Here is a 27,447-nt window from a genome sequence, read left to right as displayed (position 1 = left end):
TCTGTGTACACAAATAATTAACTGACTAAATTCTAATTGTACTATACTCATCATGTTGATTTGATGATTTAACTGGGGCCTTTAGTTTCCTCTTAATCATAATTTAATAAATTCAATTTCGGAACATTCATCAATTATCTGAGCCACTTATCCTCACAAGGGTCGCGGGAGTGCTGGAGTCAATCCCAGCTATCTTCGGGCAAGAAATAGGAGCCAATCGCAGGAGACATGGAAACAAACAAACATTCGTACTCACAATCACACCTTGGGGCAATTTAGAGTCTCCAATTAATGCATTTTTTGGCGGATGTGTGAAGAAACCGGAGTGTTCGGAGAAACCCCACGCAGGCATGGAGAGAACATGTAAACCCCACACAGGCGTGGCCAGCATTTGAAACCCGTTTCATAGAACTGTGAGGCATACTCTCTAACCAGTCATCCAATGTGCAACCATTTGTGGAACATTAAGGCTTTTTGATGCTGGGTGTGCCTCGACCGTGCTGACATCACTGCAGGTCTCCTGCATCTAGTTTGCCTTCATACTAGAGGGCAACCCACACGCGCAGTTGTGAAAATATAATGCAGTTCTTTTCCAAGTCATATGTGTCGCTACAGCGGGTATTGGCTACAATGCCACAGGGTGGGGTTTCCTCAGCACATTTCGGTCCTCTCCGGTAGCCATTTTTATTTTCATTTCCACAACAAAGAAAACAATGGGGAATGTGGAAGTGTGTCTTCTTTAACAAATGGACCTAAATGACCAAATACCTTTAATTACAGAATGTGACTAAATTGGCCAATAATGAGAGATGAGCTTTGCAGCTCTCGCTGTGCAGGAACATTTTTAGATGTGTGTGTGGCTTGCTACGAAGAGGTGCACTACGGGCCAATAGGTCACGTGATGGAATACGGGCGTTTTCGACCGTGCAGGAGTATAAAGCAGCCTTTAGTGTCAAATTCAAGGGAAAAGTTTGGGAAAGGCCATTAACAGTTCAAGCATGTATCTGCCCCCGTGGCCAAAGCAAGGTACATAAAGGCATACTTGGATTAGTTTGGTGTTAAATATCTTGACTGTCCTGCGCAGATGCACTGACCACAGCCCCACCGAGCACTCTTGGGACAAACTAGAGGGGAGATGGTGAGCCTGGCCCACTCAGCAGTCTCTGACCTTACACATTATTCTGGTTGAATAGGCAGACGGTCACAGACACATCCCGGAATTGTGTAAAAGGTATTTCCGAAAGAGGGAAAGATAATAGGTGCAAAAAGGGGGACCAACCCCATATTTGCTGATTGTGTAACAGGCGCCCCAATGCCTTGGCTCACAGTAAATGTAGGACAGTATGACTTCTGGGTGTGTCTGCAAGGCTGATCAGTTTTTCATACAAATCTCATCTAATACAATTCAGAGATGCAGTTTATACAAATGAAATCTGACAAGATAAAAAGCAAGAGTGCATTTCCCTCTTTGTTTTGAGAAGGAAGGAAGTGAAAAGAAGCAGTAAGGAAGTGGATGCTGATGTCTGTCTTTCTTAGCTTTGTTTCCTGCCATTTGGGCTCCTTGACTATTGTTCCAGCACCATGCATCCTGCTCCTACAGCTGGTCCTCTCAGTACAAGGAAAGAAGACACATGATTGGATAAAGGACATGGGGTAACACTGAGGGAGGAGTTCAGAACAAATAAGAACTAATTTGCAATTATGACACAAGATAGACAGGAAGGGGAAAAGACAATAGAGAAGAAGTGGCAAAGAATTATAGGGCTGGAAACACCTACCCTGTGAAGAGTCACTGTGTGCTGTTCCCATATGACTGTTTCCTCCATCGCTGCACTCTGTAAGAGAAGAAACAAAAAGGCAATCTTTATAATGAATTACAGTTGGCATTGATTTGTAAGGTTTCCTTGAGTTTTATCATCTAATTTTAATTCAAGACCAAATGTTTAAACCATAAAAAGAGAACACAATAATCCAAAGCAACACAACCTCCAAAAACATCCATCCACTTTCTTAGGCACTTATCCTCACAATAGTTGCGGGGAGTACTGGAGCCTTTCCCAGCTGTCAACGGGCAGGAGGCGGGGTACACCCTGAACTAGTTGCCAGCCAATCGCAGGGCTAATCGAGACAAACAGCCACACTCACAATCACACCAAGGGGCAATTTAGAGTGTCCAGTTAATGTTGCATGTTTTTGGGATGTGGGAGGAAACCAGAGTGCCCAGAGAAAACCCATGGAGGCACGGGGAGAACATGCAAACTATACACAGGCGGGTCCGGGATCGAACCCGGGACCGCAGAACTATGAGGCTAATGCTTTCCAGCTGATCCACTGTGCCGCTCACCTCCTAAAACAACAAATTAAAATACATTGCATCAAATATTCACATCTTGGATGTCACTGGCATCGGGCCTTAAACCTCCTTTGTCCAAATTTGGGAAATTTCCTCTTTTTTTTTCCATAAATTGATACTTTTGGTTAGTTCCCACATTTGTGTGTTATTTTTACAAATTACTGACCAGTGTAATGTGTTGAAAATGACTTGCTCTCCTTGACAATGCAATGTTGATGGCTTTACAAAACTTTTTTTTTTTTTTTACTTCCCGAAAAATGGTGCCAATGGAGATACAAGCTTGAAGTCAATGATAGCTATATCAAGAAAAATATATTTTATCATTCCCATTTTATATGATATATCCACTTAATAATACCTGAACATTGAATGTAAAATATAATAAAACTGGATACTATTGCTTCTTTCCATCTGATGAAGTACTGTTGGTCGGTTAGATCTGCCTGTGGGGAGTGAGTCTACAGCTGTCTGTGCCAGAAAGCTGAGCACAGTCCAATGTGGCAAGAGAAAGAAAAGACAAACACCACCATACATGCCACAGTGCACATTAACTCCCACTTCCATAATCAGGCCTTCAAACCAACTCAGTGTGCTATCTGTCCATCCCCATCATTTGGATAATCGTCCTAACCTTAATCAGGATTTTATAGTAGAATAACTTCACCCATCATCTTCAGGCTCGTCGTAATTACTGTCATTATCATCCTCTTCATTAATAGAGAATGGCTGCACTCCAATGAAATGAGAAGAAAAAAACTAAACTTTTATTAATACAAGCACATTCAATAGTCAAATTGAGCAAGAGACAGAAATCTATATAATAATAATAATAATATTGTGCAACGTCTACTGTCGTGCCAACTTGGCTTGTTTACAGAGAATATAACGAAGATATGCAGAAAGCCAGATATCATGTCAATGAAATATTTTGAGGCAGTTGCTATGCTATAGAGGCGAGAACTGTCCAAATATACCTGAAATAAATTATGGGAAACATCAGAAGTAGATTGGCTTGCCAATTAAAATTGTCAGATTATGCACATATAAAAGCTCCAGATCACAAAGAAATAATTTGTTTTTTAAGCAATGTTATTTTTCCCCTCCTCCTTGAAGTGTAAGACATTTTGCAGAGAACAAAAACTCTGCTGGACTTATTGTACTGTACAGTTAAGGACAAACTTGAGTTTTTGTGATTTCATTCAGCTTATCATTTCAGTCACTTGCAAGAATGAATTAGTTGGCCCCATCCTATTGAAAGCAGAATTAACCCTTTGACCCCAATTAACATAGCATCTTTGTGTGGATGTTATTTATGTCCGTAATTGCCGCAGAGCTTGGGTGTCCCCCAAAACAATCCCTCCCGCTCTAGTCCCCCTTCCATGTCTGCCACTACTACTCCCACAGTAATACTGCTATTGTTAGATGGGTCCTGACCCATTTGTCCATTGCTCCCTCTGACGTTCCCAAACACATCCATTTCTCTGAAGAGTTTTGGCTTCTATTCAGCCATCTATTCACCCATCCTATCATCTAACTGTCGAGGCCCACTGAGGGGAATTATGCATGAGAAACAACAAGGTGATTGGGTCACAGGTATGAGGACGGGAGGTGCCCTTGTCCTTGAACTGTGGATTGCGCCATTAGACAGGGATCACTGTGAAGAGGAAAATTACAGGGCAGTGAGCTGGCCACACCCCTGACAATTTCAGTTTTTCTTTTTTAATAAATCTGTAAAAATTTCAACAATTCTATTTTTTACCGTCAATATGGGGTGCTGTGTGTAAAAAAAAAAAGTTTCAGGGGGTCTGAATACTTTCCATACGCACTGTAAGGTCACAGATTTCTCATTCAAGACAGTGTTGAAAAACAGGGCGCTCTGCATGTTTCAGAAAATTTTTAATATTTACTGAGACTGGATTTTGCACCCTCACTGCGATTATGATGGTAATTATTCAGTGCAATAGGAAAGGGTATTTAATATGCTGTCTGATTAAATGTGAGCTCATCAGCATCCTCAGCATAATGCAGAGTATCTGGGCGGAAGTTTGAGGGGGAAAAAAAGTAGCAAATTTGTGTTTTGGCATTTACATTAATAAACATTCATCTTAAACAACATTAAATTTTGATGTCTTCACAAGTGCTAAAAAAAAAAAAAAAAAAAAGATGAGAAAGTATTTGATGTTGCCGAAACTAATGACAGCCTACTGTATTTGTACTTCAACATTAGTAAGGCTTGAACTATGGCGTGCAAGGCCAGAACACACACACAACACACAAAAGCCATGATGGACAGGGTCTCTTTGTCCAAGACTATTTTAGCCTGGACTTACCTGGCTCTTGATAGACAGTCCAGGAAAGATGGTAAAAACTCACTCAGACTGTTGAAAGGCTAATGTACCAATTCTGGGCAGACTACCAACATGAACGGAATGTAAGTGACAAAAACGGCAGTAATAATCTTTATGTAGAAAGTCAAAGTATTGGTATATACGACTATTGTGAAACCCACACAAAATAGTTTCACCATGTTAAAAACTTTAAAAAAAAACCCTCAGTCATCCTAAGAGCATCATATGTGTCAGCCAAAATCAACACCAAGTAAGTCACAACATGAAAGCATTACAAATTTTGATCAGAATCACTTGAAGCCAAATAGACCTGCAACTTATGTATTCCTTTCACATCAAAGAAAACCTTAATAAGCAAATTAGAAGATTCTGGAGAAATTTGTAAGAGGAACAATTGCTCCTCGTATTTCAGTGTGACAAACTATTATCCAAGTAGTCCATTACTTACCTTTCCAGCATCCTCTTAGCTGAACCACATGAATGATTCAAAACATCAGGAAAAACTGTATAAAGATCAGTAAAGATCATCACCCACATCTCTGCCATTCATGAATATCGTACAATAAGGCCAAAGTTATTTGCATATTTTAATATTGGCTAGCATCAGAGGCTCGGTTTTTCAAGACTATAGTAAGACACAGCCCTTCCAATGTTTTAGCTTAGTGTTCTTGCACTCCTTGACAGCCTGAGGCAGGATATAAGCAAGAACACCCACAGCACCCACAGGAAAACACTCAGTTTCCTGTTTGCAGGAAATTGCTTCGACTTCCACTGAAAACCTGAAAATTCCCATCGAGATCATAAGCACACAAAAATATGTAATTTGGATGGATGAGATTTTTGTTTTGTAGTGGACTCCTGCTTGTGATTTGTTCATTTTGTTTAAATACAAAATGAACAAAGTACAGAATTTTTCTTTTTTTTCTAATATTAAGATTAGCAACTCGACATCTGCCACCTTGGACCAGCATCTCACTTGACTCAAGGCAGTCGTACCCATATCCAGTCTTGCTCAATGAAAATTTAAGCAGCAGTGGTAAACACTTCTAAGTTGAGGCCCCACATTCACGCCAATTTGATATCCAGGGCCATACCAGGATATTAATGGGCTAATAAGCTGTTCATAATGACAGTTCTCGATTGTAGCCCTTTTTTTAGGTGCATATAATTACAAGTAGAAAAAAAAAAAAAAGTAGATTTACTAATTATTTTGTAGCGGAGGCCCTGTAGCTCAGTGGTTAGAGCACTGGTTTGATAAACCAGGGGTTGTGGGTTCGTATCCCACTGGGGCTTCCACTCCCTGAGAAGGGTTGCGTCAGGAAGGGCATCCGGCGTAAAAAATTGTGCCAAACATATGTGCGTTCATCTGAGATGACACGCTGTGGCGACCCTGAAAGGGACAAGCCGAAAGAAACTTACTTTACTAATTATTTTGTAGCAAATATTTTTAAACATATCAGCAGTCAGAAATGTTCTAAAAAAATGAATGCTTCTTCTTCTTTTCCTTTCGGCTTGTCCCATTAGGTGTGTCATCTTTTTTCATCTTAGCCTATCTCTTGCATCTTCCTCTCTAACCCCAACTGCCCTCATGTCTTCCCTCACCACATCCATAAATCTTCTCTTTAGTCTTCCTCTCGCCCTTTTACCTGGCAGGTCCATCCTCAGCACCCTTCTACCAACATACTCACTTTCTCGCCTCTGAACATGTCCAAACCATCGAAGTCTGCTCTCTCAAACCTTGTCAGCAAAACATCCAACTTTGCCTGTCCCTCTAATGAGCTCATTTCTAATCCTATCCAACATGGTCACTCCGAGCGAGATCAATGCAATTCCAACTATTACGAATCAGTGTTTTCCACTTGCAATTTACCAATCAAAATGGATCTACAATATATTTGGGGTGTCCAACTCATTATTGTTAGCAGACCATATTTACCCCAATGGACTCTGCACACACCACCTCTGCATTTGGGGTATGGTTCCAAGATAACTTTCAATCACCAGTCAAATGTTTATGGATCACAATGACAGCATCAGATTCCTTAGAGTATACTCTCAGTCTGATGGAATTATATAAAGTTAGTGTGATTGATGTACGGTTTTCCCTCATTACAATGCAGTTCACTTTACGCGGCCTTGCTATTATATTACACAGATTTTGTGTGTGTGTATTTTTTATAGTGTACCAGTCTTTTTATATGGTGTATGAATGCACATTGTGTTCTTTATCCTTATTTGCTAAGGGAAACCTCTCCATTGTGTTCTGCGTCCCGATTGGCTATGGGACTGTAGACCATTGTCAACAGCCCTAAGTACCTGCCCCCACGGCATTCTGGCGGATCCGCACAACGTGCCGCAGCTTTTTAGAAAGCTTTCGTTAAACTTCAATGGCCCCACACTCAGTACAGTTCACTGAACTTCATTGGCTATGGTTGTCAAACGAGCAAGTGTTCGTGCATCCTCCTCATCTTTCTGAACAGTCGTGTCCACTTTTCATCTTCAGCAAAAAAAATAGCCACACTGGTAGCATCGAACAATTATGCACAGTGAAGAAAATAAATATCTGAACATCCTGCTATATTGGAAGTTCTCCCACTTAGAAACCATGGAAGGGTCTGTAGTTTTCATAGGTGCATGTTCACTTTGAGAGAGAGAATCTAAAAAGAAAAATCCAGAAATCACAATGTATGATTTTTTAACAATTTGTGTGATGCAGCTGCAAATGAGTATTTGAACACCAGAAAACCAACGTGAGTATTTGCTACAGTAGCCTTTGTTTGCAATTACAGAGGTCAAATGATTCCCTGTTCACCAGGTTTGCACACACTGCAGGAGGGACTTCGGCCCACTCCTCCACACAGATCTTCTCTGGATCAGACAGGTTTCTGAGCTGTCGGTGAGAAATACAGAGTTTCAGCTCCCTCCAAAGATTTTCTATTGGGTTTAGGTCTGGACACTGGCTAGGCCACGCCAGAACCTTGATATGCTTCTCATGGAGCCACTTTCCTGGCTGTGTGTTTCGGGTCATTGTCATGTCATGTCATGTCAAGACCCAGCCACGACCCATAATCAATGCTCTGACTGAGGGAAAGAGGTTGTTCCCCAAAAATCTCACAATACATGGCCGCGGTCATCCTCTCCTTAATACAGTGCAGTTGTCCTGTCCCATGTGCAGACAAACACCAATGCATGATGCTACCACCCCCATGCTTTACAGTAGGGATGGTGTTCTTGGGATGGAACTCATCATTCGTCTTCCTCCAAACATGGTTAGTGGAATTATGACGAAAAAGTTCCATTTTGGTCTCATTTGACCATAAAACTTTCTCCCGTGACTCCTCTGTCTCATTCAAATGGTCATTGGCAAACTTAAGACGGAACTTGACATGTGCTGGTTTAAGCAGGAGAACGTCTTAGTGTATTACCAACAGTCAACTTGGAAACGGTGGTCTCAGGTCTTTTCAGGTCATTGACCAAGTCCTGTCGTGTAGTCCTCGGCTGATTCCTCACCTTTCTAAGGATCACTGAGACCCCACGAGGTGATATCTTGCATGGATCTCCACTCCGATTGAGATTGACCGTCATGCTTAGCTTCTTCCATTTTCTAATGATTGCTCCAACAGTCGACCTTTTTCCACTAAACTACTTGGCAAATTCTCCGTAGCCCTTTCGAGCTGTGTGGAGTTGTACTATTTTGTCTTTGGACAGCTCTTTGGTCTTGGCCATGTTACAAGTTTGAGTCTTACTGATTGTATGGGGTGGAGAGGTGTCTTTATGCAGCTCACACAGGTGCACCTGATTCAGGATAATACATGGAGTGGAAGTGGACTTTTAAATGCAGACTAACCGGTCTTTGAGGATCAGAATTCTAGCTGATAGACAGGTGTTCAAATACTTATTTGAAGCTGTATCACTTTTTAATGGATAGAATTACTAGGCGTAGCTGAGGTATAGAGGAGGTCCCCTGCTTTTTGTAGATGATGTGGTTCTCTTGGCTTTATCAAGCCATGATCTCCAGCTCTCAGTGGAGTGGTTCGCAGCAGAGTGTGAAGTGGCTAGAATGAGAATGACTACCTTCAAATCTCAGACCATTGCAGACTATATTGGTCCGTTATGGTAAAGAAGGAGCTAAGTCAAAAGTGAAAGTCTCTACAGGTCGATCTACGTTCTTACCCTCACCTATGGTCATGAGCTGTAGGTCATGACCAAAAGAACAAGACAAGCGGCAGAAAATGAGATTCCTCCGCAGGGTGTCCGGGCTAATCGTAGAGATAAGGTTATAAGTTCAGTCATTCAGGAGGAGCTCAGAGTAGAGCCGCTCCTCCTCCGCATTGAGAGGAGCCAGATGACGTGGCTGAAGCATCTGATTCATATTCGGTGAGGCACCGGAACGAGACCCAGGGGATTAACCAGGACATGCTTGAGAGACTACCTTCCTCAGCAAGCCTGGGAACACCCCAGGATCCACCCAGAAGAGTTGGATGAAGTGACTTGGGAGATGGAAGTCTGGGTGTCCCTGCTAAAGCTACTGTGCCCACGTGGATAAGCGGAAGATTGATGGATCGTCATTTAGACAAACAATTTACACATCACAGTAATTGAACACCTCAACAGAGTTATCACACTATACAAACAGAATTGGGTACTTTTCAGAATGAGGGTGCAGTTGTCACCCTGTCTTGTCAATAAATGTAGTTATGGTAGTGTATGAAAAAATGGTTCCACCAATCTGACGTTTTTAGAACTGAAGATACGGACTAATATTTTACAATATTCAGGTTTATGAACTTTTTCATAGAGATCATTCAGTTTCACAGAAACATATTGTGTTTGCATATTTATGTTTTACATATATACTGAATATTAGTTCTACCTTTAACAGGTTTTGTCCTGTTGTGGCTTCTCGTTCCCCCAGTCAGGCTGATCCTCATGTGATGTTGTTTCTACATACAAGTTCAATGTGTATACAGCTGGACATAGATAACTGTCTTGTTTTGTCTCTCTCACTTTAATATAACAAAAGCACTTTTTGTCAGATCTTTGGTAAGGGGTGATAAATTGTAAGACTGGTAAATTTTCCTCGTTGCAAAGACTTTCCTTTCTTTATGTAATAAAAATCCCCAATGACAAGATTGTCTCCTTGCTTATGGTGTCAAAAAAAGATTTTGCCAAAACTACTACTATTCACAACGCAGATGTTCCACTGGTTTGCATTAACAACGTATCCAATAGGTCATGTAATATGTACGCTACTTTGACAATGTGATGTTAACTTCTCTCTCATTTCATAGTTTTGAGATTTTTATCGACAAGTACGAATTTTCAGGGTTGCTGCTAATTTCAGTCACATGACCTACATGCATGGATGTGACGCGTTACCTGCCGCAACAAAAGCTCGATTACATGGGACACCATTTATGCCCAGCGCTGATTTCTCGGATTTATCCTCATCTGATGAAGTATCGGTTCAATATCTGTTGATCGGGAAGACGGAGGAATACTTCCATACACAGCCGTGAGCGGCAGAGCTCCGGGGGTTCGGAGGAGCTGTGAGGTCGCTCCCCGAGCCGTGCGAGTGAGCTCACGGCTCCGTCATTATAAAACACATTGATTGGCTGCGTAAGTACTGTAATTTTTGTAATTATGAGTGTACGTCTTTAAGAGCGGGGGGGGGGGTGTATGGTAATGTAGGAAAAAGTGTGGCGGAGCGGCGTTGTTAGAGAAAGTTCAGTGTGCTACCTAAAGAAACCAGCGGCTTCTTCTTTTTATTTCTTACAGTGTGTCACTGACGGCTTGTCCCTTTCGGGGTCACCACAGCGTTACCGTACGTATTTGAATTGTGTCATTGGCTGTAACAACCAGTCATCCCTCACTCATTGAATCACATTGCAAAATGCCACAAACTGAATAGCTGTATGTTAAACTTTCAATTTGCATTGGATTTTTTTTTTTTTTTTCCGCCCAACGCAGAACATCTGCAAAGAGACTCCATCAGTGGTGCACAATTGCGCATGCGCACAGTTAAGAGGGAACATTGGCTGGCTTTTTTTTTGGGCACGCCATCCCGCGATCGACCAAGACTGCCTCGCGATCGACGCATTGAGCACCCCTGTAGTAGATGAATGAATGGAGGAATTAAATAATGAATGAATGATGTAATAATATGAGACAACAATACAGTCATTCATAGCAGCCCTCCGATGGAAATTCTGGGGTTATTCGCACATTTCAGACTAAAACACGTTCATCTCAGGGACACACACTCTTTGAGCAGTGTGATGGCTGGACATTCCCATTATGTTTATACTTGCATATAATTGTGTCAACAGATGAACATAGCACATTCACGGATCCAAAGATGAGCCAGGCTTCTGAACCTGCATGATTCTTTCTCCAATTTCCTGGCTGTTTTCTTTATATTTTCCCACTTTTAACCATGGAAGTGCTTAACGTGTGGCCTTAAATACATCCTCAGGTGTGCCATTAATGAACTTGTGTCAGTTAACCGATCAAGAGCTTCCAAAGCTAAGACCTCATCATCTGGATTTCCCCATGTTCTTTAAAGACATAGTATTCTTTGTGCATGTAAAATTTTCACCTGGAAGAAAATATATATTTTTTTAAAAAGAAATTATCTCTCTCATTATTGTGTCATTTTGGGGATCCTGACTGACCTAAGACAGGTGAGATTGATTCTGATTTGACTTCATGTAGTGAGACAATAAATGAAATGTATTTTTACAGTGTATGTAAACTCCTGGCTTCACCTGTACAGTTTGGCACAACATCCATTAGGGCAACTTAAAAGTCTAATATTCAATGCAAAAGCTAAGGACACACCTTGATTTGACTCTCATTTGCATAACTTGCTGACAACTAAACTGAGTGTACCCCAAAGTTAGGATGTCTCGCTTGCAACTTTCTAATTGTAAGGAGATTTATTTATGTATTTATTTTTTTGCACAGGGACCCAAAGCAAGAGTTTTCTTAAGCAACAATTGGATGATAATATAATGGGAGAGTTGAATGTTGGACTGCAATGACCTTTTTTTACTTGAGTATCCAACTGAAAATTACATAATTATATTGAAACAATTGAGTAGGGCTGTCAATGTCAAATCTTTTTCAGAACCCCACCTCCTTTTGATTATTGCTCTAATAATTGAATCATAAATGTTGCCATATAAGATTATGCAAAAAAATGGATACTAACATTTTATGCATTTATGGGGGACAGACTTCAATTAAGCAACTTTTAAGTCTCGTGTCCACCATTAATAAGACTAATAATGTAAGTGTCAGCTCAACGTCCCACTTCAATTAATGCTGCCACGACTCATACTGTAAAATCACAAGTTTTTCATTAAAATTTTGAAAGTCGCAACAAAAATATTTTCAAATTTTATGTACAGCACTGCATGTTTTTAAAAATCTACATTAGGAAAACTCAAGTTCTGCTCATTAGTTAAACGATTTATATTCAAATCACACTCTGCTTTTTCCATTAATCCAAACTGCATAAATATGCTGATTAAGGTATTAAGTTAAAGTTGTACTGTTGATACGTTAATTTAAGTGCAAAATGTATGAAAGAAAAAAAAAAGACTACATTGAATACATGTAAATGCATGCTGTTATATATTTCTATTATGTCCTTTAAAATTATATAAAAAAAAATTACCGGTTTAGTAAGTCACTGCTTGTTGCAGTCAACCCTTATTATATAAGCAGTTGTATGCCAGTTACAGTACATTAGATTACACAGATCATGCATGGTCCAGTGCAACCAATGGAAAAGTTAGTGTAGAGCCCTGTGAGTGTTTGTGTTTGATTAGACATTTTAAATTAATTTCTTTGAATAAAGAATGATTTTCTTTACTGAAATATTTTTATTTATTATAAGATATTAAGCAAATGTTAATTTACTTTCAACCCCCACCCAAAGCCTGCTGGATACCCACCACCACAAAGAAATTCCTGTCCTGTGGGAAACACTGAGCCCACCTTTGTTTGACTACATGACCCATTTTACACTACTCCTCTCTGGGTACATTTGCCACCTAGAAAGTTTTGCCACTTCCAGATCATCAAACTGGCCATGTGACACAGTAACGACATTGAGCAAAAAGCACACTGTATGTACTGCTATGGTTGCATTACACTGTACTTGATCCCATAATAAAAAGCCACACATTCACCGCTACTATTAAGTAACCAAGACCCCACAGCCAGCAGGGCTAACGTTATATTAGTAAGGTCGACTAACCTTGAACTCACTAATTTGTGAATTTAATCTGTCTTGAGTCCTGTGACACAGCAGCATACTAGTCAGAGATAGGTCTGAGTTACAATGAACAACTGCTCACTTTGCATTTCATTACGAAATCCCCCCGCACATTCGTCTTTTTTTCAGCTCTCAATTCGGTGTTGCCTCGCATCTTCCAACCTCTGTCTTCCCACTCCTCTGACGAATACATGAATTTCCTTGTCCACACATAAGAGTGTTGGGTCACACACTGTCTTCGTGACACTCTGTGGCAAAACTGACTTGCAGTTTTATTTTGCTTTACGATCGGTTTTTGAGGTATAAAATTTAATCTTGTACTTGCAAACTACGGTGCAAGACCAATTAATTTGACCCATAGCTTGCTATCATGTATAGTGAGCCCTAAAAACATCAGGCCTGCAATGCTATTACAATCCTCCTTAAAGGTCAAGTGTCATGAAATGGATGATTTTTAGTATGTTATGAATGAAAAAAAGTAGCCAGTGTGGACCGTTCGTTTTTTCAATCAAAAACATAATTTTGACGTGTATGGCTTTTTGTAACTCCCACCTTAAAAATACTCTCAAGGGATTTGTTTTCGACAAGAAGCAGAAAGTGATGTTTGAGGCAGGAGCTCGCTCAAGCGGACTCATTTGTTTCTCTTAGTTTTACCTGCAGGAAGATAGCTTGTTGTTCCTTTGTGTTAGCCAAAATGCCAGCTCGTTGCATTGCTAGATATTGCTCGAATACTTGGGAGGATGGATTTACCCTTAAGTTTCCAAAAGACACGGTTTGTCGTGAAAAATGAATTGCACGAGTGCAAAGGACGAGAGCTTTATGGGTTCCAATTGACAGGTAGGTGTATATACAGCGACTAAAAAAATAACAGTTTGGGGCGGACCACGTAATCCGTCTCTCATAAAGTAACAAAAGATCCGTGTATGTATGACAGGGGTGCTAAATGTGTCGATGTGCGCGTCGGTCGGCTTCTGCGTCGGGCTTGCCGGCGAAGGCTGCCACGTCAGGCTCGCGGACGGCGGCGGCTATAAACAACGTTGCCGGCAATGGTGCACTCAGCCGCGTGCAATGACAATGCCGTAAAGCGGCCTGGCTCGGCGCAGTGATAAGCCACCTCGGCGCCGAAAATTAGCCCACCCCGGCCGAAGCCGTGACCGGCGGACCCCCTCCCCAAAAAAAGATTATTATCCACCTCGTCGCTTGATTCCGGTGTGGCCAATACGTCGAGCGCATGGGCATTAAGGCGCGTTCTAGCAAGCCGCCCTCCTATTTACGGCAGTCCCGCAATGCCCCACCCCTACCCCCACCTTCCCACACAACAATACATCACGATTGCTGACAGGAATGTTTGTTACGATGTATCGTTAGCTTGTTGCCACTAACACCGATGATGATGAACTAAACTTTCAGCAGCTTCAAAACATTGCGGGTATAGACCGTTCATGTTTATTCCTTGACAGGCCAGTGCATTTAACTTTTCTTCAGATAAAGTTTCTCAGATCAAGAATTTTTAGGAATGAAAAATTTTAAATACTGTTTTAGATATTAATATCAGTTGAAATTGGAAATGATCATTTCTGAGTTTGAAACTTTAGTTTTCTATTTTAGTTATGTATTTGCTTATTTTATTTTTAATTTTGTTATATTACTCCAGTAAGTTATTTTAAGGTCTTGAGATTCCATCCGTAATCACACCCGCAACTTTATCTGCGAGAATGACTGGCCACACCCGTACATTTTTTGAATGTGACTGTAATCATCCCAACATAAATTTGCCTCGATCAGGATCTCCTCGCAAGATTTCTGACATAGGAGTGGGAAAAATAATCAGAAGAGTCTGTCCAACAGCGAAGGACTAACCGGTGGAGAGCTTCTAAATTATCGGGAATTAGTAGATACGGTCACAAGGAAAACAGTATGTTGCATACTTCGCTGCCATGGCCTGTACATATGCTCACCACACAACACCTTATTGCTGGAAGAAAAGAAAAAAAACAAACCTTGTTTAAAGGGCCACTGTCATGAAATGCATGATTTTTAGTACGTTATTAATGAAAAAACGGCAGCCGACATGGACCCATGCGTTTTTTCACCACAAAACGGGATTTTTGTCATGATCCTGCCACTCCAGCCCGGGCTATGTGCCCGCTCGCGCTAAACGGAAGGCACACACCTGCGCCTCATGCGGGCTGATTATCCCGTGTATATATAGGACCCCGATGACGACTATTGGTCCGCCAGATCGATGAGCTTCATGCCCCGTTCGAGTACTCCCGTATCCCTGATCGTCAACCCGTGTGTACTGACCTCCGCCTGTTCTCCGACCGACTCCGTAAGCCTGACTCCCTTGACACTTCTGCCTTCCTTGATCGATCTCCCGTGTACCGTCTCCTGCCTGCCCGCTCACCTGATCTCTTCGCTCGACGTCCCAACTACCGCTGCTGCACCTGACTGCCTGGCCGATCCCCGACCATTTAATAATAAACGTTTTTCTCCAAACTACCTTGCATCTCCCGAATCCTGCATTTGGGTCCTACCTCCGTTCCGATGGGTCGTGACAATTTTGACGTACACAGCTTTTTGTAACTCCCGCCATGAAAATCCTCTCGAGGGATTTGTTTTCGAGAAGAAGCAGGAAGTGACGTACATAGTGGGACTGCCCTCAAGAGGACTCGTTTGTTTCTATTTGTTTTACCTCCGGGAAGGTAGCTCGTTGTTCCTTCGTGTTAGCCAAAATCCCGGCTCGTTGCATTGCTGGACATTGCTTGAACACTCGGGAGGATAGATTTAGCCTTCATAAATTTGCAAGAGACCCAGTTCGTCATGAAAAATGGATTGCACGGGTGCAGAGGACGAGAGCTTTGTGGGTTCGAAATGATAGGTAGGTGTGTATACAGCTACTAAAAAGGAATAATAGTTTGCAGGGGGCTATGTAATTGGTCTCTCATAACGTAACAAAAGATCCGTGTACGTATGACAGGCGTGCTAAATGTGTTGATGTGCGCGTCGGACGGCGCCAGGCTGCTGTGTCGCTTTGCCAGCAAAGGCTGCGCATCGGGCTCGCGGACTGCGGCGGCTCTGAACAACGCTGCAGACAATGCCGAACTCAGCCGCGTGCGACGATATTGCCATAAAGCACCCCGGCTTGACGGTGATGTTCATCGCGGACGGCGGAAGCTATTAAAAACGCCCTAATGTAGCCCAGCTCACCTCCATGATAAGCCACCTCAGCGCCGAAAATGGGCCACACCGGCGGAGGCGCCGCGTCCGCCGGTCACGGCTTTGGTGAAGGCTGCGCGTCGGGCTTGTGGACCTCGGCGGCTCTGAAGAACGCAGGCGACAATGCCTCATTCAGTCGCGTGTGACAACAACGCAGTATAGCAGCCCGGCTCGGCTCCGTGATAAGCCATCTCAGCGCCAAAAATGAGCCACACTGGCCAGCTGCAATGAGCCGCAATGGCTCATCTCCGCTGCGGAAGTGGATCGGACGGGGAGGCGGTTTGGCTGTGATCGCATATCATCTGAATATGGCTAAAAAAAAATAGTGTAATATTGCCCCGGTAACTTCACTCGGTTGGCGAATGTCCAGGTGACGTCATGGACAGGGGATGCAGCCAAAATGGCAACCACTTGGATGTTGTAGAATGACACTTCTGCAAATTTGCACATGGATGACCCACTCTCAGCTCACATTTATTTTTTTCATATAGGCATTGAAGTGAATAATGTTATATGTATTTTTCATTACATTATCTATTTTAGAATGTTTATAGGGATGACACTAGACCTTTAAAGTTTGCTGAACAAAATTTGGGCAATCCAGTCAAACACTGGGACAATAAACACTGGGTTGGACAAGAAAAAAATTAAAGATTAAGAAAGATTAATGGGCAAACGTACCAAGATAATCTTGACACAAATATTCTTACTTCCCTCGAGTTCACACTATTACCCAACTGCATCATTCACTCTACAATCTCAAAAACATGACAAAAAACTGGTGGTTTGCATTTATTTTTAACAGAAGAATTAAAACAAAAACAGGACTTTTGTCCTTAGTTTGTAAACAAAAACACATAGCATAAGACAGGAAGGACGGTAAAAGGATACTCACTACTTTGCATTACTCGCAGCTCTGGTTGACGATATTAAAATGTATCCTTATTCGACTTTACACTTTTTCCACCCAGTCACTCACTCACATTTGACGAGCGCCTTCGCGCTCGCAAATCTGCAGTGGAAAAATTACAAAAAATTACACGCGTAAAATTTGTTACGAGTAGAAAAACAATTAAAAAGAAAGACGTCGCTTATTTTGCGTCGTCTTGACATTAATTTATGTTTATTTTATAAACGTCGTCAACAAAGCAAGCCTGCAACCAGTAACAGGAAATGCAAGTTAACCATTCTGAGCATGTTCGGAAGTTAGGCCAAAAGCACATGTTCAGAGCTGCTACACATCCTGCGAGCACATTTACGTTCAAAGTCATCAGCATCATGAGCATCGCCAAAGGAAATTCAGTAATACAGAAAACATTTCTGGGATATAACACAGGTAATGTTTCAGTATCTAACTATAATAAGTATGAGATTGTGATTTACTTTTGACTTGATCTAAGTTCTAACGATAGACTAGTCTGTCCATGTACAGTATCTAAATGCAAACCGTCATTTTCCCCGTGGTCTGCGTTATCTTGAAGTTGAAAACTTTTCCCCTTCACATGCTTTAGGAAGATATAAATTCTTGAGATTGCATCCCTAATAACACCCCCAACTTAATCTGCGAGCATGACTGACCACACTTGTATATTTCTCAAATGTGAGTGACTGGTACATGGTTCGCTGGTGTTGGGTGTCATACTGTGTGTCATAGTGTCATTGGTTTTTTTTGAGAGCCCGAGTACAGTCAGTATCAGCACAGATAACAATAATGGTATATCCCTATTTATAATACTAATGAGGCACATGACATTAATTACAGTATGTTAGTTTGAGCCAAAACCACATTTAAATTCTTGTATAAGCTATACACTGTTCACTTTCAATTTTACCAAAATGTGTCATTTGAGATGCCAGGGCAGCATAAAAGATGATGAAATAAGATATGAGGATGGCAAACGTTCTCTGATTAGGACAACAATGTTCAATGTACATTTTATATTTAACACAGACAATATTATAGAAAGCTCCGATGGACAGAAGCCATTTTTAGAACAGGCTTTGTGACTGTGGTGGGGGAGAAAGGACAGCCAGAACTGTGCATACACATGGGTGGGTAGATGAGGGCAAATAGCCAATGGGCCGATGATGCCTATGATGATGATGATGAGGAAGACAAACCTAACTACTGTTGTTGAATCGTGCTGGGATATTTTAATATGCTTGAGTTAATTAGCGCCAAACAGCAGCTCTACTCGGTCAAACATCTCTATGAAAAGCACTACAAAGACCCCCTTCAGCAGGAAAAACAAACCCACACACCTCTGACTGAGAACTATCTGTCAAACAGTTACTGCTATACTGGTGACGCTACAAATAAAATAAAAAAAACCTATAATCCAGGCTTTTGGATTAAAACGTTAATCTGAGTCATGCTTCCCTCTGAAGACTATTGCTCCTGCTGTCTCATGAAAGCAGACGAAAGGAAATAAATAGAAGGATGGATGGACTGAGGGCTTTCGGAATACAAAACGGGAGACAACTGTCATGTCTGTGGATGTGATTATGCCCTTGCACTGCCACATTCATGAAGACATGCTTCACTCTCAGATGCATGCCTCCAATTTGAGGAAGAATGTTTATCTCACACTCTAGTACAGATGGTCGAAAATGTTTTTAATTTGTTTTTATCAAAAATTCAATTTTCCAATTTCAGTCATTTTCCTCCTTCATTTATGTACAGTAAGAGAAATAAGTGTTTAACACGTCACCATTATAGTGGATGAAATTAGGATAAATCAGCATTTATCACTAAATATACTTCCAAAGGTGTTACTGACATAAAAATTTTAATCAGAACAAGTAATCCAGAAATACAACGAAAGTAGAACAAATGAGAACAAAATTTAATGTGCGTAATAATGTGAATAATGTGAAATGACCTAGGGAAACAGTATTGAAAATTTTAATCAGAACAACCGAAGTAATCTAGACATACAACGAAAGTAGTACAAATGAGAAAATAATTTAATGTGCGAAATAATGTGAAATGACATAGGGAAACAGTATTGACCATGCAAAGAAAGGGAGTTGTAAAAAGGCATGGAAAGAGAAGACAATACTTAAAAAAAAAAAAAACACATGCACACACACACACACACATTGGAATGTGTAGATAAGGAGGTATGACCCAAATGTGACTCTCATTCCAAAATAGTTCATTCACCCTTTCCTCTCATTACATCCAATAACTAAAAACAATGTGTCAATAAATATAGCTTGAGCAACAAAATGCACGTCCATATTAACTCAACATCCTGTTTATTCCATAGTCTTTAATATGAACCTAGGTCTAACCGATTGGATGTTAAAGGGGTATAGCTATGGATGACAAAAAAATGAAAATGAATTTTGAATATAAGCAGTCATTCAAAACCACAGTGTATCTGGGAATGACAGGACGGAAACAAACTTCACCACAATCATACGAGAAAAAATGGACAAAGCAGTTATTTAGAAAAGAGAATCTCAGACTGATGCAACTGTTCACATGTGAGCAAAAATGAGCTAATGCTTGTAAGACCAACACATAATAATTGTCTTTATGGATTATCATGAAAGACACCAGTAGGTGAATGCCCAAACAGGCAGTAATTGCAAATATTTGCCATGGAACAATTTAAAAATTCCATTTAATTTTCAAGTAAATGTGCAAATCTGAACCAATCGTTGACAGTCAGATGGTGGTATGAAAGATGACGCCAAGCCCACTCAATGGCATTCCCAAGCCCTTTGAGGACTTTGCTACAATAGACATGTTGTGGGGCACAATCTATAGTGAATTAATGAGTTACTGTTTCATGGACCTTTTTCACAAGCACTTATACAGCAACGTAATTATGTCTGGCATCGGAAGGGAGCACTTGCCGTCTTCATATAGAAGACTAGCATCAAGCTAATAATAAAGAGCAGACAAAACGTTGCAGAATGAAATCTATTTAGGGCTGTCAAAAATTCTGTCAGTGTATATATACACTGGAGCCTGAGCTGGAGAAATTGCAAAATAAGCAACCGATTTTATATATATATATATATAACTAATTGTTAATAAAATTTGTTATTGTCAATAATAACTACTTGTTAACTAAAAAAGCCTGCTCCTAAACAAATCAGTCTTCACCCGGAAACAGGAAATGCAAGTTAACCGTACTGAGCATGTCCGGAAGTGGAGCCAAAAGCACATGTTCAGCGCTTCGTCACATACAACGATCATCAACATAATGAGCCATGTCAATGGAAATTCTATTACACCAGGGGTGCTCAATTTGTCGATTGCAAGGCAGTTTTGGTTGATTATGTGGCGGCGTGCCACCCCCCAAAAAAAGAAGAAGTTCGTCTATCATCCACCTCGTCGCTTGATCCAGGTGTTGCCAACACGTTGAGCGCACGCACATAAAGCCACATTCTAGCAAGCGTCCTCCTATTTACAGCAGTTGCAGCGTAGCGCGCGCGCACCCCCACCTACCCCGCTAACTATATTGTGATTGTGATTTACTTTGACTTGATCTAAGTTCTAACGGTCATTTTCCCCGTGGTACGCGTTATCTTGAAGTGGAAAACATTTCCCTTCTTGCATGCTTAAGGAAGGTCTTGATCATCTACTGCTACCTTTCATTAATAGAGTGACAATATCGATACCGCCGTAAATTACACTAGATTTTCACAATACATCATAACTGTCGATAGGAATGTTTGTTACAATGGATCACTAGCTTGTTGCCACTAACGCCGATTATGTTGAACTAAACTTTCAGTATTTTCAAAACATTGCCGGTACAGACTGTTCGTGTTTATTCCTTGACAGGCCAGTGCATTTAACTTTTCTTCAGATAAATTTTGTCAGAACAAGAATTTTATTGATGAAAAATTTTAAATACCGTTTTATATCATGTTCTACTAATATCACGTGAAATTGAAAATCATCATTTATGAGTTTGAATTTTTTTTCTTTTTTAGTTATGTATTTGTTTATTGGATTTTTAATTTAGTTATGTTATATTAAGTTATTAAGTAAGTTATTTTAAGGTCTTTAAGATTCCATCTCTAATCACACCCGCAACTTTATCTGCGAGCATGACTGACCACACCAGTAATTTTTCAAATGTGAGTAACTGCCTAATACCATAATCCTAATTTATTGACACTGCACAGACTGAAACAGACATTTTTAAAGAGATCAATAGACATTCAATTTCAAAACTAAATATTCATATAATCAATCTCTGATAATTTACGGCGCTATCTATTGTCAATCCATTGATGAATGCTAGCAGTAAATTATCTATATCTTCCTGAAGCATGTAGAGGAAAAAAAAAGTTTTGAACTTCAAGATAACGCGCATCGCCACAACTGCCGTAAATAGGAGGCTGGCTTGGTAGAACGTGCCTTTATGTACGTGCGCTCGATGTATTGGCCACACCTGAATGAAGCGACGAGTTAGAGGATAGGATAGTCTAACGTTTTTTTTTTTTTGGAGTACGCCGTCACACGATCAACCAAAACTGCCTCGTGCTCGACACATTGAGCACCCCTGGTGCAATTGAATTTTGACCTTTGACATGGCTCATTATGTTGATGACTTTCAACATAAATGCGCTCGCAGTACGTGAAGCAGCTTGGAACATGTGCTTTTGGCATCACTTCCAAACATGCTCAGTACGGTTAACTTGGATTTCCTATTTCCGGGTGAATAATGATTGTTTAGGATCAGGCTTGTTACCAACGTTTATGAAATAAACATGTAAATTAATGTCAAGACTACACAAAATAAGTGACATCTTTCAATATCTATTTTTTGTACTCGTGACAAATTTCACGCAAGTGATTTTTCATGCTCGACTATGTAGATTTGGTTGTGTGATCATGGCCGCGCAAATGTGAGTGACTGAAATTCCATATTATGACAGTCTGATCGTACTGTTTTAAATTAAGGATTCTGACAAATATTTTTCCTAGTAAACCATTTTTGCAATTTATTGTGTTACAAATAAATGAACACATTCGTTCCTGTTTACAGTCTTCCAGAACACGCCTAACGCACTCACGCAGCTGAGGCGTGTCTAGCTACAGTAGTTTCATTCAGAAGAAAGAAGTATCTGGTTAGCATTTCCAAACAGGTCCCTCTACTAGTTACTTTTAGTATTACAGTTGATTCCATTATAGTACACCAACATCACAGCGGAACCAGTTATGGGACGACTGCCCACGCACAGCGTGATACAAACAGTCCAACAACATCATGCAGCCCCAATTGTCATGGTATGTAGTATGACTGTCTGTGCAGTTCAGGTACACAGTTGAATGGGCGTGTCACAGCTCTCCCATTTCAAAGACAACACTGGTTTGAGTATTTTAAAACCACAATTTTAAGTTTTGATACAAAGTCGTTACAGCTGCAGACAGTTCGGTAAACAAAAGATCATTTACGCAGTAACGTATATTTTGGTATGGACTCGGGCTCATTATCCATTCGTCCATTACAACGTAATAACATACTGAAACATCACTAAATGAACACGAGCAGTGTGGGTGTGTTGTATAAAAGCATGCAGCGCAACAAGCCTGGGGTTGAATCTGTTCTACCCTCTCTCTTCCCTAACCAGCTGAGCCATGGCAAACCCAAAATCACCCTCCATGAATCCAGTATCTCTCTCTTGAAATCTCTGTCTCCCACACACACAAAATACCCTGTAGAAAATCCCTTATGCCAGTAATAGGACTGACAAATCCCTGCAGAGACCTACCCTGCCCTGTCCTGTCAAAAAAGATGCAAGGCCAGCTTGGAGTGTCTGCCCTAGGTTTCCTAGACTGTGTTGGATGTGGAAAAAAAGAAAGTACAAGACAGGTTACATAACACGCTTCCAACACGCTTTTGAGTAGGAGAGTCAAAATTGATTAATTATACATTGCTAAAACCAAGACCGTTTCTGATTTCAATTAAAGTATAAGCACTTACATTATACAATGTTAGGAAGTAGTGCAATCAAAACAATTCACAGCTCTCGTCAGTAAACTAGCACTACATTAGTAACTAAATATACAGAATATATGCTAAGTTTACAGTATATTGTCGCTTTCCAGCAGACTTCAAAACATGGTCAATTGCATTTCTTTTCACAAATAACTACGACTGGTCATTCACAACGTCTGTCGCATTTTTTTGGTCAAAGTACAATTTTTATGACACGGACTCGTTTGAATTCCAAGGTTCCACTGTACAGTTGAAGCCAGAAGTTGACATTCACTGTCCATAAATGCATTTCATTTTTTGTCTCAATGTCTGAAGTCAAATCAGACTAAACCTCTCCTGTTTCAAGCCACTCATGATCACCAAACATAGTGAATTTTGTTAAATGCCACAATGAGAGAAAGTCTTAAATGTTCTTGTTGTTAGAGGAGAAATGTTTAGGTTTAGGTACACAAAAAGTTCTATGTCTTTAAAGAACATGGGGAAGCCCAGATGATGAGGTAATGGCTTTGGAAGCTCATGGTGGGTTAACTGAAATGTGAGTTAATTGATGGCACACCTGGGGATGTATTTAAGGCTCCACTTCAAACACTCTTGTTTCATTGTTTGAAAAACTTGAAAAATCAAAATAAATTGGCCAGAAAATCAGAGAAAGAAACGTGGAGCTCCGCAAGTCTGGCTCGTCCTTGGGTGCAATTTCCAGATCCTTGAAGATGCCACCTTCATCTGTTCAAATAATTATACACATTGTAAACATCATGGGAATGTCCAGCTATCACACTGCTCAGGAAGGAGACAAGGTGTCTGTTCCAGAAATGAATGCGTTTTGGTCCAAAATGTGCAAATCAAACCCAGAACAAAAGCTAAAGACATTGTGAAGATGCTGAATGAAGCTGGTAAGAAAACGTCGTCAGTGAAACTAATTTGGAGCTGTTGGGCCGTAATGTCCAATGTTAGATCTGGAGGAAAAAGTGGGACGTTTGTAAACCAGAGAAAACCATGCCAAGTGTGAAGCATGGACGTGGTAGGATCATGTTGTGGGGCTGTTTTGCTGATGCAGGAACTGAAGCTCTTCATAAAATATATGGCAACATGAAGAAACATTACATGGAAACATGAAGGCACCATCTCAAGACATCAGGTAGAAATCCAAAACTTGGGCGCAAATGGGTCTTCCAAATGGACAATGAACCTATGCATACTATGCCAAAATGGTTAAGTGTCTTGAGGATAACAAAGTCAATGTCTTGGAGTGGTCAACACAAACCCCTGATCTGAATCACATTGCAAATTTTTGGGCAGATCTAAAATGGTGTGTGTGAGCAAGGCAACTGACAGATCTGACTCAGCTACACAGTTCTGTCAGAAGTAATGGGCCAGGATTCCTGCAGAGTACTGTCAGAAGCTTGTGGAAGGCTACCCAAAACATTTGACCCACGTACTGCCGTTGAAAGGAAACATTATGCAATACTAAAGAAATGCATGTAAACTTTAGACTTTGAAGAAAATAATCTAAAATTGAGAAATTCTCTCTTATTGTGGCATTTAACAAAATTAAATAATTTTGGTGATCCTGACTGACCTGAAACTGGTAAGGTTAAGTCTGATTTGTCATCGGACAATGACAAAAAAATTAAATGTGTTATTGCAATGTTTGCAAATGTCTGAATTCAACTGTAAACATTATGACTTTAGACAATTTAGATGAGCTTTTATTTTTAATGCATTGCCAATGCATCCGATCAGGAGGGTATCATTGGATACTTAAAACAAATGACTCAGACTTACAAGTTACTTTTGTCAATTCTACAATCTGTGTAGCAACACAAGAGGATTAAAATTTTGAAATTCAAGGGCCCACGATGCTTCAAAAGAGTATATATAAATGATAAATGGCATTAATCTAAAGTAAAACTACACTATATACAGTATAAAAAGTATCAATTAAATGTTTAAAAAATCAGGAGATGTGGAGTACTGTGGAATTGTGAGTACCAAGGTTAAAAACAAAAAATTACAATAAGAAGGCAGTGTGGGGAGGTGTGTGCATGAGTCTGCATGTAGGTGGAGGTTTGGGATTCAGAGTTCAGGTAGGCAGAGGACAAGAGATGAAGAGGGGGCAGAGCAGGCAGAGTTCAGCTTCCTGACAGCCTGAAAACTAACACTGTCTTTTCGTCAGCTCGTCCTGGCCAGCGGACTCCACAGTCTCTTCCCTGATAGAAGCAGACTGAAGAGGTTGTGTGATAAATGGGTGGCATCTCCCACAGTGTGGAGGACTTTGCACGTGAGGCGGGTGCTGTAAATGTCCTGCAGGAAATGAAGAGAGGTTCCCAAGATCTTCTAAGCTGCCGTAACTTTGCAATGGAGTCTTGCGGCAGCATGAGGTACAGGCTCCGTACCACACTGTGATGAAGCTCGTAAGAATGGTCCCTCAATAGAAAAAGCACATGATGTGGGTCGGGGATCTGGTTCTTCTCAGCTTGCGCAGGAAGTAGAGATGCTGATGAGTTTTCCAGACCAGTAATGAGATGTTGCTGGTCCAGAAGAGGTCCTCGGTTATGTGCACTGCCAAGAACTTTGTGCTGCACATCCTTTCGAACGCAGCACAGTTGGCGTTCAGGGGAGCAAGTTTGGAGTGGACTCTCCTGAAGCCCACTCCTTGGTTTTCGCCACATCCAGGGAGAGAATGTTGTACGTGCATCACTCAGCCAGGTGGCTCACTGCTTTTTGTTGTCTTTCTCGTCCCTATTGAAGATGAGACCCACTATGATTCTGACCTCTGCAAACTTGATAAAAAGGTTGGAGCTGTATATCGTGTGCAGTCGTAACAGGTCAGCAGGGTGAAGAAAAGGGGGCTCAATAAATGTGCACTTGACTGCAAAACAATATGGCCAGGACATCCTGTGTGTGGTACATGTTACCATTTTCAATACATTTGTGTTTAACTGCATGTTAGGTTGTGCATCAGAGGTAACATTACACAGTCACTGTGATTTGACGGGCACGATTGCGCCCGCGGGCCATCGCACTCGCAAATCTGCAGTCAAGCACGAAAAATCACATGCCTAAAATTTGTTACGAGTAGAAATACATAGACATTCTCAGCGCACACATGAAAACCAATCCAGCGCAGTGTTTTTTGTTTTTTAAACACGGAAGCAACACGTCTCCTGCTCGTTTACCTGACTCCACACCCCTCTGGCTCTTAAAGGGGTACAAACACCATGCACCCACACAGTCTACCCAAGCTTCTTGAAAAATGCACTTCCCCGTGATACAAGTTGGATCGATGAAACAACTACGCTACGTCGTAACGAAGACGAAGTGAAATGCCTACTCACGGAAACAAACAATGGAATATGAACAAGATGGCGACTAGTTCTCAACACGGTGACTTCCATTGACAATTTCCGGCTGATTTGGACGCCAGACGGATCGCTATTTTTTTTTTTTTTAAATAAAATATTAATTTATTTTTTGGGGGAGAATTTTGGCGGTAGAGGTCCTCCCTTTGATTTTTTTTTTTTTTATTTCAGGCCTTTTTAGGGGCTTGGCCGGTTTTCGCGGATTTTAAAGGACTTTTAGGAGCCCCTTAAACCCACTTTGAAAATTTGGGGGTTTTTAGGGACTTTTAGGGCCGCGTGCAAACCCTGTTTATCTGCGGGCATGACTGACCACACCCGTACATTTTTCAAATGTGACTGATTACAGAATGAGATCATTATGAGTTTTTAATTTATTTTTTTCAGACATTTTATTTTTTTCTACAGTTTCACACTGGTTAATTTGTGCTTGTACTTGTAACACAAAATGATACTGAAAATATTTATTTTACAATTAATTTAAACGTTTCATACTATCAAAAGTTTGTGTTGTGAGAAATTTAGTTTGGAGTGTAAAAGTAGAACACCATCTCAGAAAGGATTGAGGTTGACTACCAGAAGAAAAGGACTATAGGAGGCAATTTTTTTGTAATTCTGACATGTGACTCAGAGTATAGTCAGTGCATCCCCCACCCCCCGCAATTGTCCATTCACCCCTGCAATCACCCTTCCTCATCCTTTCCTTCAGAAGGTTTTATGTCTTTTCTCGCTCACTGTTATACACTAAAACTCCTTATCTGTGTCTGTTGCATTTGTTGTCATAAACCAGCTAATTCATTGTGGAGTGTCATACTGAGTTCAGAAATAGACCAAAACGGGTGACAAAAGCGGTGAACAAAACAACAACATGTAGCCCCAATGAAAGAAATCGCCACAAGTTGTAGTTTTCAAT

At 40.8% G+C, this 27,447-nt stretch overlaps 1 protein-coding gene across 15 annotated transcripts in view; it reads right to left on the bottom strand.

The window, feature by feature from the left end:
• tjp1a (tight junction protein 1a) overlaps positions 1–27,447 on the bottom strand; it is a 161,773-nt gene that overhangs the window by 55,817 nt on the left and 78,509 nt on the right. For 14 of the 15 annotated variants that reach the window (XM_061815470.1, XM_061815474.1, XM_061815475.1 and 11 more), the window contains one exon: positions 1,779–1,835. In XM_061815470.1, coding sequence (XP_061671454.1) covers positions 1,779–1,835 — 57 coding nt within the window. Of the gene's footprint in view, positions 1–1,778; positions 1,836–5,149; positions 5,241–27,447 lie in introns of those variants that run through there. The other variant, XM_061815480.1, reaches the window with a different exon arrangement.

Source organism: Syngnathoides biaculeatus, chromosome 3 (assembly GCF_019802595.1).
Source record: "Syngnathoides biaculeatus isolate LvHL_M chromosome 3, ASM1980259v1, whole genome shotgun sequence".
Lineage (NCBI taxonomy): Eukaryota > Metazoa > Chordata > Actinopteri > Syngnathiformes > Syngnathidae > Syngnathoides > Syngnathoides biaculeatus.
This window is presented reverse-complemented; position numbering and strand designations above follow the sequence as displayed.